The following is an 18,322-nucleotide window of genomic DNA, read 5'->3' on the forward strand; positions in this document are numbered from 1 at the left end:
CAAATATCTTGGCGTACTGATCCACAAAAAAACTGATTTTCAGCTCCCATGTCAAGAATATCTCTCTAAAGACATCAAAAATCATTGCTCAGCTCTATTCTTTAATCAATAGGAACAGTAAATTGAGCACCAGAATCAAACTACTTATATATAAATTGACGATTCGTCCTATACTCACCTATGCTTCTTCGGCCTGCAGCCACACTGTTAATACCAATATACTCAAACTACAACGTTTGCAAAATAAATGTCTCAGAATGATCCTCAACGCACCATGGTTCGTACGTACTGTGCAACTACACCGGGACACAAATGTCCTCTATATCTATACCTTCATGCAAACTACAGCAACTAAGTTCTTCTCAAAAGCATCTGTGCACTCTAATAAACTAATTCAATTAGCATCAAATTACGCCGCAACAGACTACTTTAAACATAAAAGATCAAAAGCTATCTTAAACTGCAACCTAAATGAATAATCCTCAGGCCCACTCAGGGCGAGCAACATTCTCATAAATCTTTTCCCACTCATATTTTTCCTCGTCAGATAGCGGGGGAAATATGAAAAGCATCTGCCTTTAGGTCAGTAATGTTAAAAGTTAACTATTTAGAAAATCGTGATGCAGTAATGTTTTTGTTCATACAATCCTAGGTTTCAAAACTAGTTGATGAAAGCCCCCCCCCCCCCCATAAGGCCGTATTTGGACTATTGTGCACAGATCTGGTCGCCAGGATTTCTTGGTGATGCGGAAGTGGTGGAGAGGATTCAGAGGCGGGTTACAAAGACTGTTGCAGGTCTGTGGGATGTTCCCTATGAGGATAGATTGATGATCTGTGGGCTCCAAAAACTAGCTGATAGACGTAGGAGAGGAGATATGATAGAGGTATTTAAATTGTTAAAGGGATTTTACAGGATTGATAGTGATGATATTCTTAAGACCAGTGCAGGATGTGAGAGAACGAGGGGCCATCCCCGGAGATTGTGTAAGAGTGTGGTTAAGAAGGGTGTTAGGACTAGATTTTTTACTTGGAGGGTTGTGAATGGGTGGAATGCTTTGCCAGAGGTGGTTGTGAATGCTTCAACTGTGAATGAATTTAAGGAGCGGTATGACAGGCATTATGTAAATAATGATTAGTGTGTCAATGTCGGGTCTCCCGCGATGAGTCTCTTGACTCCATAGAGACACCGTTAAAATAATAATAATTTAATTTAATTAATTTATTATTATTTTTTAATAACTGGACCTTTTGATGTCAAAACGATTCAGAAGAATAAAAAAAAATTCCTCGCTGGAATTATTATTATTATTTATTTATTTAAGTTAAGTTCATGTCGCCGAATTGAAGCCTTTGGTTCTTCTTATAATTAATAAGTTATTTATTTATTATTTTTGTCATTTGGTGGAATATATAAATCAAAAACTAATCTATATCAGTCTTTTGGATTCTGGGTGATACTATACAACAGCGTTTCTCAAAAAGTGGTCCACAACCCAGTACGGGAGAAATTAAAAAAAAAAAAAAACATCGTTACTCAGAAAGGATGTTTCCTAGGATTGCAGCGAAAGGAGGTCGTACATCTTGTTAAGGTGGCTCTTTGTTCCTCCCACTATGGCGTCCGTTGACTTCTTTCCAAGGGTGTATATTCAGACAAATAGTTTTTGAAAGCCACCTGCATTGTTTTGTTATTATTATGTTTATATTTTGCGTATTATCTTGCTATTCTTACAGTAAAATTATATTTTCTTTTTAAAATGTTAAAATAAATTCTACCTGAACCAAAAAATGCTTTTTAAAAACACATTTCCTTAAATTTGGAGACAAGAAAATATTGTTTATCTAAGGGTGACCTATAACATAACGACTTTCCTTCTCTCCCTCTCAAACTCAATCCAGTGATCTCAGAGTGGTTTACAGAAAAAGATGTTCGTGACAGGAACAACTGGTAACAAATCTGATACAGGACAATATATGACACATGTGGTGTTTCTAGAACATCTGGAAGTCAAATTCCTAAAGGAATTTCACTTCCACCCATAATAACACACTACCCACCCATAATGTATAACAGTATGCATCTCTTAGTGAGATGTGTTTTACATTATGGGAAATACTAAGAATAGTGATCAGAGCTTTATACACCTCTACAACGAGTTGCCCTACCTTTTAGACTTGAACTACATTCAGGCACAAATTTAACTGTTTTGCTTACTTGGTAGAAGGAGTAAAAAAACCAAGTTTATAAAATTACTTGGTATCCTTTATATATATAAAGTATCTTGGCAGGAACAGGTTTCTTCCATGATGCTGATGCCAACTAGATACCATTCTCTCCTTACACTGATTAAATATAATATGATATCTTTTACTGTCATTCAAAATCTTACCACAAAGTATGGCTTCTTTGAGCGATTACCCTTGGGGGGAAATATAAAGACAGATCCTGTAGTGTGTTCAAGATATTACCATGGCAAATACTTTAACAAGAAGAGACAAACACGTTATTGTTCCTCTGTATCGAGCCTTGATAAGACCCCATCTAGATTACTGTGCCCAGATATGGGTGCCAGGGTTTCTTCTTGATGGGGAGGAGGTGGAGAGAATCCAGAGACGAGTGACCAAGATGATAGCAGGTCTATGGAATGAACCTTATGAGAACAGGTTGAAGATTTGCGGGTTGCAAAAATTGGTCGATAGGCGGAAAAGGGGTGATATGATTGAGACATTCAAATTACTGAAGGGTTTCTATAAGATTAATCCAGAAGATATTTTTGAGAATAGGACTGGTGGTGGTGGGAGGACCAGGGGCCATACATGGAAGCCAAGCAAGAATGTGGTTAGCAGGGGTGTTAGAGGTAGGTTTTTTTATTTGGAGAGTAGTGAATAAGTGGAATAAGCTGCCAGAGTCTGTTGTGGGTGCTATGACCGTGAATGAGTTCAAGGCGAGGTATGACAGATACTGTGTGAATGTCGAATAGTTGTTCGTGATATGATGTTAGGGCCTCCCTCGATGAGTCTGTCGACTCCATGGAGTTTCCCGCAATAATAATAATTAAAAAGCGCTGTTTCAAATTATATATTGTCATCAGGGCAGTACTTACGATTTTCTCGAGGTGCTTCACCCCTCCCCCCTCATTGTGTGGGGCCCTTAAATTGGATCTAATTTTTCGGGACTCCAACTAGAGCCCCGTGCGAATGTTTTAAGTACGGCCCCGATTGTAATCGTTCTATTTTTTTTTAATCAAAAATCGAAACGTTTTTCAATTAACATCAATTTATCCTTAATGGGATTAATTGATTCTTTGTCAGTATAATGATTATAAGAAAATAAGTATAAATTGATACCTGAAAAAGTATCAAGAGAAATGAATATAAATTAGAATACTAATTGCACCTGGGAGAAATTTTATCGACAGAAAATTGAAAGCAATATTTCAGTAAAATCAAATACTGTATATTTGGACTTACTATAGACAGCTTGAAAAAAAAAAAAAATATATATATATATATATATATATATATTGTAATTTGGTATGTCATGAACTTCAGATTTTCGCGAAACAAATGTGTCTAGTCCTAATAATAATATTACGCTGTATTAGCAGTTTTACCGTGTTTATTCAACTGTGTCAAATATCTTGAACAATATCCGTTTATGACTTATTTCAGCAAGTAATGGGTTGCATAGGAAACAGTCTTAGTGGGTATTCGCTTAGTGACGCGTAGCACTGAAAACATCACCTAGCACGACAGCGGGAATCAGCTAACTGAAGCAAGGGCTTTCTCAGCTGACCTGACAAAGTACATCTATACCACTACACTATTAGCCTCTAACATTACCTTCAAGAGTAGGTGAGCCAATAATAATGGCTGCTCAGTTGCTCTCTGTACTCCGGAGTAGGGTAGGTAATAGAGAGTAGATGTGACGTAATAAACGTCACACAATGCCAGCCAATAATATTCGAATTGCCTTGTGCTGACGTCCCATGCATGGAATCAAGGAGAAGCAAGGGTGCGTCTGTTAGAAAAGGTCTATAGCGATGGCCCCTAAAATTGGAGTAAATTTGCGTGTGACCGGTCATTGTAATCAAGGTGGGAGGAAATATATGGAAGATGCATTTGTGGTGGCATATCAACAAACTGAAGATGAAAAAGATTTGGAATACGCATATTTTGGTATTTTCGATGGACACGGTGGACGTGAAGCTGCTCTTTTTGCAAAGGAAAATTTGATGGATTACGTTGTGAATCAGAAAAATTTCTGGTCTGACAATGATGAACAAGTGTTGAAGGCAATAAGAGATGGCTTTATTACAACACATCATGCAATGTGGAAAGAAGTGGGTAAGTGCCTATTTTTAACTGACCTCATCTTAAACTTTACCGCCGTATACTTAAGCCTATCCATGTACAGTCAAATGCCTTATGGGAGTAAGGGACCAAAGGCTTCCCATCATGCAGTGCGCGTTCTTGTTATGAAAACAAAAGCGTGTCTCACTTGTGTGGCAATTGCTTATGATGTTTATTTGAAGTTATATATAAATTTGTCATAATTTTATTTCATGATTATTTTCATTTGATAGTAATAATAAACATAAGCTTTTGTGTGTATAATAACATGTAACGTATCCGGACCTAATATTGTTAATATACTTTTAATATCAGAGCTTAAGTATGCTGTATATATTTGCATTTAGGAAATTAAACTCCATTATTATACTTGAGATGTTCTCTATCCGGCAGAAATGTGTCCTATGGAATTGATGCATGTAAGAGAGATCTTTCACTGAGTATGGTATGATAGGATATCATGTAATATACGAATGGGGAATGATTTATGCAAAATATAATTAGGCATATTGGTGATTATAAGAAACGTTTCACGGTGAATCTTGTAACTTTATGAAAACATGAAATGTTAGAAGATTTTCTTTTTTGACAGGATGCGTGTTTATGGGGATTGGTCACAGATGTTGATTATCTCCGACGCTTCTCACTTCAGATGCGTGAATCTTTAAAGGTACTGCAATAATGAAACAAAAAGAAATTTGACAGGATGATTCATTAATCCATTACTGAAAATATTTTAAGAAAAATTAGAAATATTTCTGAAAAACAACCGGAATGGATAAAATGCAGAATGAGTTTTTAAAATATGAAGAAAGAAAAATTATCAGTTAACCAAACTATGAAAGTGTTTTTTTTTTTAAAAAAAAGGTTTATTTCAATGCAAAATCAAAAAATAAGATAAAAACCAATACAAATAATTATGGAGGAATTAATCTATTGCTAGTTTTAAAATCTGTACACAATTTATTCAAGGAATTATGAATCTGATATTAATGATAAACAACAAGCTTTAGATCTGGAAGATCTTGCACAGACACAATATTTGCAATCGAACAACTAATACAAAATTCAATAGAAATATAACACTGCAGTTTTTATGTAGTTTGATTGATTTAAAACATTTGCTAGTGTGAAAGTACAAGATACTATATGTACTTTGTACAAAGTACATATGATAGTGAAAAATAAAAACAAATACTAAACTTTTAAAAGCGATTTATTAAGATAATAAGTGTGTAATTGCAATGAAGAAAGGAATTATGTTGATTCATTAAGTCAACTACTGTTCAGTCTTTTAATGGATGAAATAATAACAGAACTAAAGGATAAAGTAAGTGGAATAAGAATCAAAAATAATATAGTAAATCTAATCTGCTATGCATATGGCATCATAATGAGTCATTAACTCCTTTGAGATCTGATATTATTATTATTACATCAACACTCCTGGAATCAAAGTGGGGGGTCTATGCCATTAGAGGTCTATACTATTTACAGTTACATACATTATATTATATTACAATGTAAACTAAGTATACATATATTACAAAAGTCCCTAGACTTTTGTAATATATGTATATGTAAAATCTCTGCTTCCTGTAACATAGCTATCATACCAAAGCTTAAACTCTTTCACACTCTTAGCATTCACAACATGCTCAGGCAATGCATTCCATTCACTCTCCATGTAAAAAAAAAAAAAAATGTCATTCTCTTATTCACCTCTTCTTTGCACAGTTTCAGGGCTGGTCTCTAGTTCTTGCCCCTTCCTTATTTTCCAGTATCCGAAAAATCTTTCCATCCTGTAAATACCTCTCAAGAGTTTTAACATCTCAATCATATCATCCCTTCCCCTTCAATCAGCCAGACTCTGCAGATTACATCTTCACCCTCTTCAAAGTATCTTCATCCCCTTTAAAGTTCGATGGCCGAATCAGGGCATTATACAATTGAATCACTACAATTTTATCGTGCTGATTAATGTTCATCTTAATATTGCAGCAATCCTCTGAGTTTGTCTTAATCTCATTTTCAACATGTCCTTTAAATTTCAATCCATCATAATCCAAAGATCCTGTGCTTCCTCCAGTATACTTCCGCATATAGAATGGTGTCCCCCGCACACTTTCCCAGCTTATTCAGATCCTCCTGAAGAGCCACTACATCAGCATAACTTTCAATAACATTTCCCAGCTTCGTCATCTGCAAACAATTGAATTTCGGTGATGTAGTGTTCCCAGCACAGAGCCCTGTAGAACTCCACTGGTAACTTTCCTTTTCCATAATATTGCCGATTCATACATGACCCTTTGATATCTATTACACAACCAATTGCCAATCCACTCCACCAACTTAATATCCAAACCCATATATTGCAGCTTAAATATCGGTTTATCATGCATATTCTATCAAATGCATTTGCAAAATCTAAAAAAATTCCAGTGTATACATTACTGTCATCAGCCACACTTTTATCTTAAAAGTTAATGAGATTATTGAAACAAGAATGCCCCTTAACAAATCCGTGCTAACCTACACATATAATATTTCCATCTTCCTAGTTTCGTATACGAAATTTGGTCTATAATTTGATACCTCCATTCTCCCACCAACTTAATAATAATGTAATCGATACAGAAGATAATTTAAAAGACTAGTATTTAATTTCCAACAGATTTTACTAAAATATAGTAAGGATATATCAACAGGGAAAAAAAAAAAAATCAAAACACTTGTGATTAGTAGAAAACCAGTCAGATGCAAGTTAGAAAATAAACTAAAAGAGCAGTCACTTAAGGCCAATAAGATTTCTGTATGTTTAAGCAAAATAATATGGAAAATAAAAATCTAAATATTTTAGCTAAGTCAAGTCTATACTTATGCGTCTGAAACTACAGAAATGGACTAAGGAAAATTGAGGGAAAAACAAACTTGGATAAAATCAGTAATGAAGAAAATATACAAAAAGTGCCTTACAATCAGTAAACGAATTGACTAGTTGTAAGCTCTTTCCATGAAAATCGTAGAAAGATGGATTGTAGCAAGCATTGTTACAACTGATCTAGAACCTAAGGTGGAAGTAGAAGAAGAATGGGTTTATACTAATCACTGAGTTAGATATTCATACGTTAATGCGCTTCATCTCATGATCTATTTATCTGGATAAATTTCAAACAGGTTACTTGGATCACTAAGAGAATAGCTTTTTCTTAGAATGGCATTTCCTTACCACAGTACTTTCTCTAATGTTTGAAACAGTGATTAGCGTAGAATGTAAATATTCAGAATTTTTAAATTTATGTTGAGGTAAAATAGGGATCAAGAGTTTATGGTTTGGTTATAGCATCAGGAGACTTGATCTCAACTGAGATGCTATTGGGAAACTAGTTAAGAGGTGAGAAATGTATACCACTTTTTTGATACCTTTCAAATTGAAATCAAGTGTTTATATTCCAAACCACCCATACACTCTAGTTTTATTCAATAGCCTTTTATATGGTATTTTAATAAATGCCTTAGCAAAATCCAACAGTGTCATATTGTAAATAATAATATTTGGTTTACCGATCAAGTGTTGATCAATTTTATTAACTGAACCAACTAGTTTCGCCACACTTATCTGTTGGCATCTTCAGGGCACTTACATGTAGGTTTAAACAATCTCACAATTATGCGTAACTGCAAAACTGACAAGAATAATTACATAAAATAGTATCGAACGTGAGTGAAACGCGTATCGCATGTACAAGATCAGCTAGCTGTTGCTGAGGAACTTTCTGTAGTTTGTATTAAAGTTCATTTCTTCCATTTTTAAGGTTCTGATTAGGGTTTTCCATATCTCTGGGAGTATTAGGCCTTGGTTTCTGTTAAGGTTTACAGTAGAATGGGCGACTATGGCTGCTTCTTTGAAAATTCTTGAATGGTAATCTTCCTCTATGTAAGGGGAACAGCTTTTGTCCCACTCGATGACATGGTTAGTTGTAGAGAAATGAGACGATAGGCCAGAAATGTCCTGTCTGTTGTTTTTGACATAGCCAATGTGCTCTTTTTTCCTGATTTCGAGGCTTCTCGAAGTCTGTCCGATGTAACTAGAGCCACATGAGCATGGAATATTATAAACTCCAGCACATTTGTAGAAAGGATGGTTGTCTTTTGGAGATCTTGGTAGTTTACTAATAGATTCTATTGGTTTAAATGTTACTCTTGTTTTGTGTTGTTTGAGGAGATTGGCGAGCTTGTTGGAGATGCCACTTACAAACGGAATTGCAATCGTTTTTATATATTGAATATCTTCTTGTTCTCTTTGTGGTGGTCCAGAGAAAAGGACTTTATTGACTGGTCTTCTTGGATAGCCGTTCAAGTACAGATTGTTGGAAATAAATTTTTTAACTCATCTTGAAGGGTCTTGTTGTCTGTTGTGATGCGAATTGCTCATTTCTTTAACATGTGTACAATGCTGAGTTTATGTGAGATGTGGTGAGAGGAGTTGAAATGTAGGTAGCAACCTGTATTGGTCGGTTTTCTGTACACCGATAGATTTATACTGCCATCAATTTGTTTTTTGATTAAGATGTCTAAAAATGGAAGTTGTTTTTCTCTTTCAAGTTCCAGAGTGAATTTAATAGAATGATGGAAGGCGTTGATCTTTTTGAGAAAATCATATATGTCATTTTTGTTATTGTTCCATACGATAAAGATATCGTCCACATATCTAAACCAAATTTTAGGTTTAGGAAAAATTTGCGATAAGATTTTATTTTCTAAGTCTTCCATAAAGAGGTCAGCACATGAAGGTGAGAGTGGGCTCCCCATTGCCAAGCCTGTTAATTGTTTATAGATCTTATTTTTCGAAGAAAAATAATTGGAGTTTAGGCAGTGAGCAACAGGTCGCTACCTACATTTCAACTCCTCTCACCACATCTCACATAAACTCAGCATTGTACACATGTTAAAGAAAAGAGTGATTCGCATCACAACGGACAACAAGACCCTTCAAGATGAGTTAAAATTTATTTCCAACAATCTGTACTTGAACGGCTATCCAAGAAGACTAGTCAATAAAGTTCTTTTCTCTGAACCACCACAAAGAGAACAAGAAGATATTCAATATATAAAAACGATTGCAATTCCGTTTGTAAGTGGCATCTCCGACAAGCTCGCCAATCTCCTCAAACAACACAAAATAAGAGTAACATTTAAACCAACAGAATCTATTCGTAAACTACTAAGATCTCCAAAAGACAATCATGCTTTCTATAAATATGCTGGAGTTTATAATATTCCATGCTCATGTGGCTCTAGTTACATCGGACAGACTTCGAGAAGCCTCGAAATCAGGCAAAAGGAGCACATTGGCTATGTCAAAAACAACAGACAGGACATTTCTGGCCTATCGTCTCATTTCTCTACAACTAACCATGTCATCGAGTGGGACAAAAGCTGTTCCCCTTACATAGAGGAAGATTACCATTCAAGAATTTTCAAAGAAGCAGCCACAGTCGCCCGTTCTACTGTAAACCTTAACAGAAACCAAGGCCTAATACTCCCAGAGATATGGAAAACCCTAATCAGAACCTTAAAAACGGAAGAAATGAACTTTAATACAAACTACAGAAAGTTCCTCAGCAACAGCTAACTGATCTTGTACACGCGATACGTGTTTCACTTGCGTTCGATACTATTTTATTTGTAATTATTCTAGTCAGTTTTTTATTCTTGTCAGTTTTGCAGTTACACATAATTGTGAGATTGTTTAAACCTATGTGTAAGTGCCCTGAAGATGCCAACAGATAAGTGTGGCGAAACTAGCTGGTTCAGTTAATAAAATTGATCAACACTTGATCGGTAAACCAAATATTATTATTTACTAATTTATGATCAAGAAAATAACCTTCATGATGAATAGTGTCATTGTATCCATTCCCTTTTATCCAATTCAGCCATAACATTTATAGTGTTCTCTCCAGAAATTTTACCAGCCAGGTGGAATGAAGAATTAGCCGGGTGTACATAAATTAAAATAGTAATTTTATTAGAAATTACTTCAAACAAGGATAATATTTTATATAGTAATTATAACGAACAAGACTAGGATTTTTCTTATTTTCTCATTAAGTAATGAATAACCTTGTAATGCTCGCAGCTTAAAATTCTATACATTAATTCTTCTCTTCTTAGAAGCCCAGTTGTCAGCAGCTTTTTCGTAATTAAAATCTGTTGGATCTGGTCCTTTCAGTGAAATCAGCATCAGATTATTTAGAGTGTTCTGACTGATGTGATTTTCTCATACAGGTTTTTATCCTTTTTAATGCAGATAAACCTCTTTCACATTCAGCTGTGCTCACAAGTATGGCCAGGACAACAGCAGCTAGTTTTGCTAAATTTGGAAAAGACTCTTTGAGCTCTGATGTCGTTGTTGCTAATTTTTCTTGGATCTAGATTTTTGTATGACTGTCCATTAATCATTTTTGATGCCCATTCTAGTTTAGTACTTTCATAGTTTAAAACTGCAGGACTTCCATTTCTAGAATAATAATCAAAAAGGATCTCAGAAGCCTCACATTGATCATGACTTTCTGCATTGAAAATCTTGAAATGCAGGAAATGATTGGCATATCTGGAAATCTTGCTTCTAGGTGTTTAATAACTATGCCTATGTATTTATCATATATTGTAGTCTTAAACGTAATAACATTAGAATCTGAATAATCAATGTGAAGAGCTGACCATTCATCTGAAAAATGTTGATGAAGATTTTGAAAATGACTGCCAGGAGTGTTTTTCAATTCCATGATGGATAGTTTTCTAGCTTTTTGAGACTAGCTCTGTTTCAGTTAAGTCAACATCTTGCCTTTGCCATGATCTAGACAAGGTGGATAAATGCAGTAACACATCTGAAAGCATCATAGTGAAGCTACGAAATTGTATGTTTTGATATATTCACTTAAACCTTCAGTTGTGATATCATTTCATTCGGTGGCCTCTCTTTCCAATGCAGCTCTAACACTCACCATGCATTCTCTTAGAGGCTGTATTGCAGAATCATGAGACAGCCATCTAGTGTCACTAGCCATTTTAAGTTTAATCTGAGGACTGTTCAGTATATTTTGGATTTGGGTTAAACCAGCCATCCTGACTGTGGAATTTTGGAAGAAGAAAAACAATTGTCTTAAGATATCATTAAACATGACTAAATAAGGCACTTCAGCAGCTGCTTGGGCACTAGCAAGAGCCAGTCGGTGGTTTACACGACAGTTGATACCATGAGTCCATCTGTTTTATCTTTGAGCAGTTTTGCAACTCCATTTTACTTTCCAATCATGACAGCTGCTCCATCAGATCCTAGGCCCACCAGATTACAAGTTTTTAAGCCCAGACTGTCAAGGGTTTCAATTACTTTGTTAGTTATAGTCTCAGCTTTGCCATCAGTGATGTTGCAAGTTGATACAAAACTAACCGTGACCTCTTTTTTAAGTTGACAAACATATTTAATGTACAAAATCAGCTGTTTTAAAATTGAGATGTCTGTAGTTTCATCACATAAAACACCGAAATAATCTGCAGAATGTATATTTTTCAGTATTTCAGATCTAATTTCTGATGCTAAAATATCAGTCAACTCTTGCATTATTCTTTCTGAGGTATAATGTGCATTTTTTCCAATGTTAAGATGTTCTAAGCAGGAACATAGCCTTGCAATGCTCAAGCAATTTTTCAAATAATGTGGTAACTGATTTTTCGCTAACCAATACATAGATCTTAAAGCTCCCAGAAAAGCATCTCTCTGCAAGTTATTCGAAATTGATTTTTCAATTTGCCCTATTCCAGTTTCTTCTAGCATACGTTTTTCAATTATATCTGAACAAGAATCTGTGTAACTTGCTTTGTTCATGGTTAACCAAGCTTTCTTTTCGAAGTCTTGTGCATTGCATAGTTATCCAGATCACTTCCTTGTTTGTGGGTTGTCTCTTACCATATTTCATACATGTGGAACACATCATTCCCTTATCTTTCACCACTAACCAATGGAATTTTTTTAAACCACTCACTGTTAATACCCGATAAGCAGTCTTTAGAAGCACGTTTTATATTTGAAAGAGACGCAGCAGAAATCAACGATTCTGTTGTTGGCTTGGTGTCTTCACTACTGTGCTTATCGGTTTCATCTTTCTTAAAATAACTTCAGAGTGTGGTTTTCTGACTTGACTTTTTACTCATTATGGGGTAATTTAATAAATACAAAATATCATTGTTATTAAATTAATCGGAACAAATCACTGAATTGTGCACTGATGGCAATACCCGAGACACATAATGTGCGTTATGTCACAATTTTACTATTTCTAAGTATTAATTACTAGGATTGGGAATTGGTATCACTCAAGATTGATGTCATAGTCCTCGAGAGTTTTGAAAATTCCCCGAGATCACAACTATATTTGATGCGCAAGCCTATTTTCTTTTACAAAATAAAATATTAAATACTTGATTCATGATCTTTGGACAAAAACTATTATTAAGAAAAATAAATGTAGATTTTTAACATCGATTTTTGCCTTTGATTCAAATTCACTCAATTTTCACAATTTATTTCTTTCAAACATCAAAATTATGTCTCTTTCGTAAAAGATCTTCTTTGCAACCGGTACTGTTGTATTTGAGATCCCGATTTTTGTCTTCTTCCATGTATGAATTGGTGTGCATCGAAGTGGATAACAAAAGCTCTCGAGATCGGCTTACAATGCAAGAAATTGAGCTGGTCTCGAGACTCTCCAGTTCGATTTCTCATCACTATAATTAAAAAATGTCTTAAATTATTTTTCCATTCTTGCTCATTATTTAGCCATGTCAATTCACAACATTAATTAGCCGGGTGGTCAGTAAAACCAGCCAGGCAGTTTGCCCATTCAAAAGGTCCTGGGGAGAACATAGCATTTATAAAATGAGCAAATTGCTAAAATATGACCCTCCTTTAGTAAACCCATGCTGCTCTTTGCGTAGTATAGTTTGTGTGTCTACCCATTTCTGTATGCAAGTTCTTACCAACTTTTCTAAAATCTTCACTATCTGATAGGTTGCCAGTTAGATACATCCGTCTTTTGTATCACCTTTGTACAATGGAACTATCATACGTTCCTGTGGTATCATTCCTGAGCTGAGACTCTAAAAAGTTATACAAACATGTCAAAGACCTAGCCAATTTGGCTAAACATTCCTTTAGTATATATGCTGATATTTCATCTGTCCCTATTGCTGAATTCTTATCCAGATAATGCAACAGCTCTTCAACTTCATTTCTCATGCATCCCTATTCTCCCTATATCCTTCATCCAATGTTGTAGTAGCAGCACTGTGTACCATGTTACATACACCTGGTTGATGTCTCTTATCAAAGTGAGCACTTATTAACTGAACAATCTCATTAGCTTTTTGACATTACAATATCATCTGCAGTCAGAAAGCTATTCTTCCACGTTCATTGTTTTTACTTGCAGCATGATGATAAAAATTCTTTTGGATCATTTTTAGTTTTCATGGTTTATCACTTTCTGCATAATACTTGTAAATTTTTTGAATCTACACTTTATATATTTCACAACCCCTCTCACTCTTATTCTCACTATTCTTTCCACATCATCTTATAGATCTCTTGCTTTATAACTCTGTTCATCCAGTAAAACATTTCACTCCTATCCTGTTTGTTCTTCAAACTCTGGGGACACATTCAAATACTACCTAATTTAACCACTTTTTCAAGGGTATCTATATATATATATATTGAAAGGTTGGTCTTCTTCATCTTCTTCCTTATACTCTCTTTTACCTTGCGGCATCGAGGGTCCATTGATCATCGGACCTCACTCCGTTTACAAGATAAGGTGGTCAGCCTTATGCCCCGGTGTATCCTATGGCCTGTAGTGTTAAGTTCTCAAGGCCAGTTTGCCTGCTTTGCGGGATGAAAAACCCCATAATAAACTGGGGAAAAAGCCCTGCTGTCCACGCCCAAGACTGGCTAACTTGGCTATGGCTGAGGAAGATCCTTCAGCTCCTCACGTCAACGACGGGAATCGAACCTAGGACACTCCTTCCCCAGGCATATGGTTGCGAAGCGCATAGCCACTAGGCTAACCGTGCAGACTGAAAAGTTGGTCTGTTTTATAAATTTGTATACGCTTATTACCATTAAAATTTGCATCTCTAACTAGAGGAAGTTATAATTTTGACATGTGTTTTTGATCACAGTAGTGTGGTTTTTGTTCAATTTTAGAGTCTTGATAAGACCATCTGGTCTACTGTGCACATATCTGAAACCTCCCGTCTGTGGTTTTATTAAAGGGTACTAGAGATCCTTTGCCTTAGACAGATCATTGAGAAGTATAAAAAGTTCAGATTCCCTTTTAATAATCTGTTTCATAGACTACTCTAAATCTTTTGACTGTGTTCAGCATATGAAATTATGGGAGGTAATGAAAATAATGGGTTTTTCTCAAAACGTTATCAGGTTGATATTAACTTGCTCAGTGAGCAAGTAGTCATGGTACGCACAGGTGTTGAATTAACTGATTTGCTTCAGGTAGGCAGGGAAGTTTGGCAAAGGTGCCTACATTTTCCTCACCTGTTTAGTATCTGTGCTAAGGACATCATTGAATTAAGACAGGAATTAGGATAGGTGGCAAATAGATCAATAATCAAAGGAATACTGTATTCTTTATGATGATTCAGTACTACTTTGTAATAATAACAAGGAAGAACTAGCACAAATCCTTAAAAGAATTAATGAGATCGGCAATAACAGAGAACTTAAACTCAACCCTAGCACGACAAAACATTGTGATTCTCAAAGAAAATATAGACAGGAAAGCTCATGAGAAATGGGTGTATAGTATGCACACAGATTCGAGACACTTCTGTGCATGTCAACAGAAGGAGAATCCATTCCGATAACAGGGTGATCAATCCGTTTTGTGGGATGAGTTGTTTATTATTACATGTCTGAAAATTAACTTATTTTGCTTGTATAACAGTTGGAAAATTTTACACATAAAGCACGTGATTTTTTTCGCTTGTTGGCAACCAATTCGTATGTCCTTCATTTCTTTCTCCCCTTCAGCATGAATCGACTATTTTTGGCAAGTCTCCAAGCAAAGCTCTCTAAAGTGTGGGTGTACTATACCTTAACAGCGAAATAATTGAGGAAGTTAGCATGTTCGAATAGCTGGGATCCATTATTAGTATAATAATTGGTATTTAGAGGACTTCAGAAAAAACTATGAATAGCTAAAACAGTAGTCAGAGACTTGTCAAAAATCTGCAAGGGTGCAGCTGATTTTTCAATAGCAACTTATGGATGTGAAACTTGGTTGATAGGAAAAGGAAAGCTGCTTTTCAGATCTGGTATTACAGCAGACTTGTGAGGGCTGAATGGCAGAGAAATGGATTGGTGCTAGAAAGAATCTGTAACACTTTAAGGCTCCTTAAGAATATTGACAGAAGAAAGCTGAAACATTTTGGACACGTTGAAAGAATGATAAGAGCAATTTTCAAAACAGTAATAGAAGGTAAAGTCCTTTTACCTTCTATTACTGTTTTGGAAAAGAGGAAGAGGTAGATTCTCAGTGAGATGGATGGTGTGACTGGCTTTAGAGATTTGAAGCTTCCAGAAAAGCATAACAACCAGACCACCTGACAAGGATTGGTGTGGCACATCACTGAGGAGTGGAGTGACCATATGGCATATGATGTCCTATGGATGGATGGATGGATTTTGGAAAGCAAACTCTAGAAGCTTAACTCGTTGGATTACTTACTGTTTTATGTATATATAAATCAAACAGTTCAACCAACTCCCATTATCAATTTTCATATGATCTGTCTTATTTCATTTGGACCGTGTTTGATCCACTTTTTTTTTTTTATGCGTTGAGGTCAGTTAATTCCTTCCCTATTTATTTGCTTGCAGATTATGTCACAAGAGCTATTTGTAAAGATATGTTTTTTTTTCTTTTTCAATTTTTTAATTTAATCTACAAAAAGAAAATGTTGAATCAAGCATCACATATTATAGGTCAATTGTTTCAAAATTTTCTTCTAAAATAAAGTTAATCTTTCACCCCCCCTATAATATTTGAAAATTCGAGATATATACTTTTTTAAAATTAAATCTTAATTAAATTTAATGAATTAATTTTAATTTTTTGCAGTATGTCTCCTTGTTTAAATGTGGATTGTGCTATTCTTTCAGATTCCCCTTAATGTTTTCACACAAAGTTAACCTTTTGCTACGAGTTGCCCAGTGTTGTACTACCTTACTGGAGTAAGGTAATACAACACCATATTCAGTCCTGAAGATATTTTCAGTCGCAAACTTGGCTTGCTCACACTTGGATAAAGGATTAAACTAAATTTATTATTGTCTAACCAAGTGAAAAATAAACTTTCAACATCTTTCTCTAAATCCAGAATAATTTAATAAAAAAAAGGTGCCACACTTTTTGGCAACTCCTATAGGTAAAGATGACCTCGCTATTGCTTCTGCCTGGGATCTCCACCTCTGGGCTTGGCTCCCACTGAAGAGACCTCAATAAAGGTTGAAACTAGTCTGGGTAGTTGCCAATCCCTTAATGCATAACATTATACATATTCACAAGGAGATATGTGTTTTGCATTATGGGAGATACTGGGATAGGAGTGATGTTAGCTTGGTCCACCTTTGCTACGAGTGGCCCAGTGTTGTACTACCTTACCCCAGTAAGGTAGCACAACACTATATTCAGTCTTGAAGATATTTTCAGGTGCAAACTTGTTTTGCTCACACTTGGATAAAGGATTAAACTAAATTTATTATAGTCTAATCAAGTGAAAAATAAACTTTCAACATCTTTCTCTAAATCTAGAGTAATTTAATAAAAAAAAAAAAAAAAAAAAAAAAGGATTAAACTAAATTTATTATTTCACACAAAGTGTTAAGTAAATTTACAAGAGTTCATTATCTGATTGGTACAATGACTTTTAACTTTATTATTTTTTAGAAATGACTGAAAATAAAATAAAGGATATCTCAAAATATAGTTTTTATCTTTTAGTGGATAAATTCATTCTCACTGATCTATTAATAGTTGGTTTGACATGTAAATGTTCAGTCGATTAGACTGAACATTTTCTTTTTTTACAACCAATTCCTACAAAATCCATAAATGTTCTTTATCAAACCTTTTCTCAAAATATAAAACTTCTTAACTTCCATAGGGACCAAAACACTGTACTTCCTAATTTCTTGGAAAGATCTTGCCTCACATCACTACTCACTTTTGAACAGTTTTCATATCTTCAAAAAATAAGATCAGATTTTTCTTCTTTGAATGACTCACCTCTGACCTTTCCTGTCACAAACATCACATCCCTAGATGTCTGTGTTGTTTCTCCCTTAAACCTTTTTCTGTGCTGAACTGTCCATTATCATTCCTTTGCTTTTTTCTAAGTATGTGAAAACGCAAGTAGCTGCTGAGCAATATCCATATACAGTTAAGCTTCAAACTAAGTAAACTGACTTCATCATACTTTCATTTTATCTACTTCTGCTTTTTTTTTTTTGTCGTAAGGACTTAAACCTGTATCTGTCCTTTTTCCTTAGCCTCTTCTCCACTTGACATTGTCATGCTGTAGGTTTTGCAACCTTTTGTCTGGATTGATCATTATTTGATAAATAATGCATATATATGTGTGTACAGGGGCAAATATTCACGGTGTGTGGTGCTCACTCACTAAATGGCAGTCGCCACTATCATATTTTTGCATTTGTTTCCAGACTTTGCGTGATTCCTAAAAGTAAACACAATATACTAATATTTCATGAAGAGGATACTTTTCGATGCATAAACGTTGCACCATATTCACATTAATAGTCCGGGTGTGTGTTCAAAATAGATACACCTTTGAAAAGATGTACAGATGGCATAGCAGGTCAAATTCTTAG

The 18,322-nt window shown here is 35.1% G+C and overlaps 1 protein-coding gene across 2 annotated transcripts in view; it reads left to right on the forward strand.

Annotated features, from left to right (window-relative positions):
• Nucleotides 1-4,019: 4,019 nt before the first annotated feature.
• Nucleotides 4,020-18,322, forward strand: part of Pp2C1 (protein phosphatase 2C) — a 90,699-nt gene continuing 76,396 nt past the window's right edge. The window contains exon 1 of one of the 2 annotated variants that reach the window (XM_090410385.1): nucleotides 4,020-4,344. In XM_090410385.1, the coding sequence (XP_090266511.1) occupies nucleotides 4,041-4,344 (304 nt within the window). In that variant the 5' untranslated portion in view covers nucleotides 4,020-4,040. Of the gene's footprint in view, nucleotides 4,345-4,587; nucleotides 4,770-18,322 lie in introns of those variants that run through there. The other variant, XM_090410386.1, reaches the window with a different exon arrangement.

Source organism: Typopeltis vanoorti, chromosome 20 (genome assembly GCF_054136105.1).
Source record: "Typopeltis vanoorti isolate ZY-2024b chromosome 20, IOZ_Tvanoo_1.0, whole genome shotgun sequence".
Classification (NCBI taxonomy): Eukaryota; Metazoa; Arthropoda; class Arachnida; order Uropygi; family Thelyphonidae; genus Typopeltis; species Typopeltis vanoorti.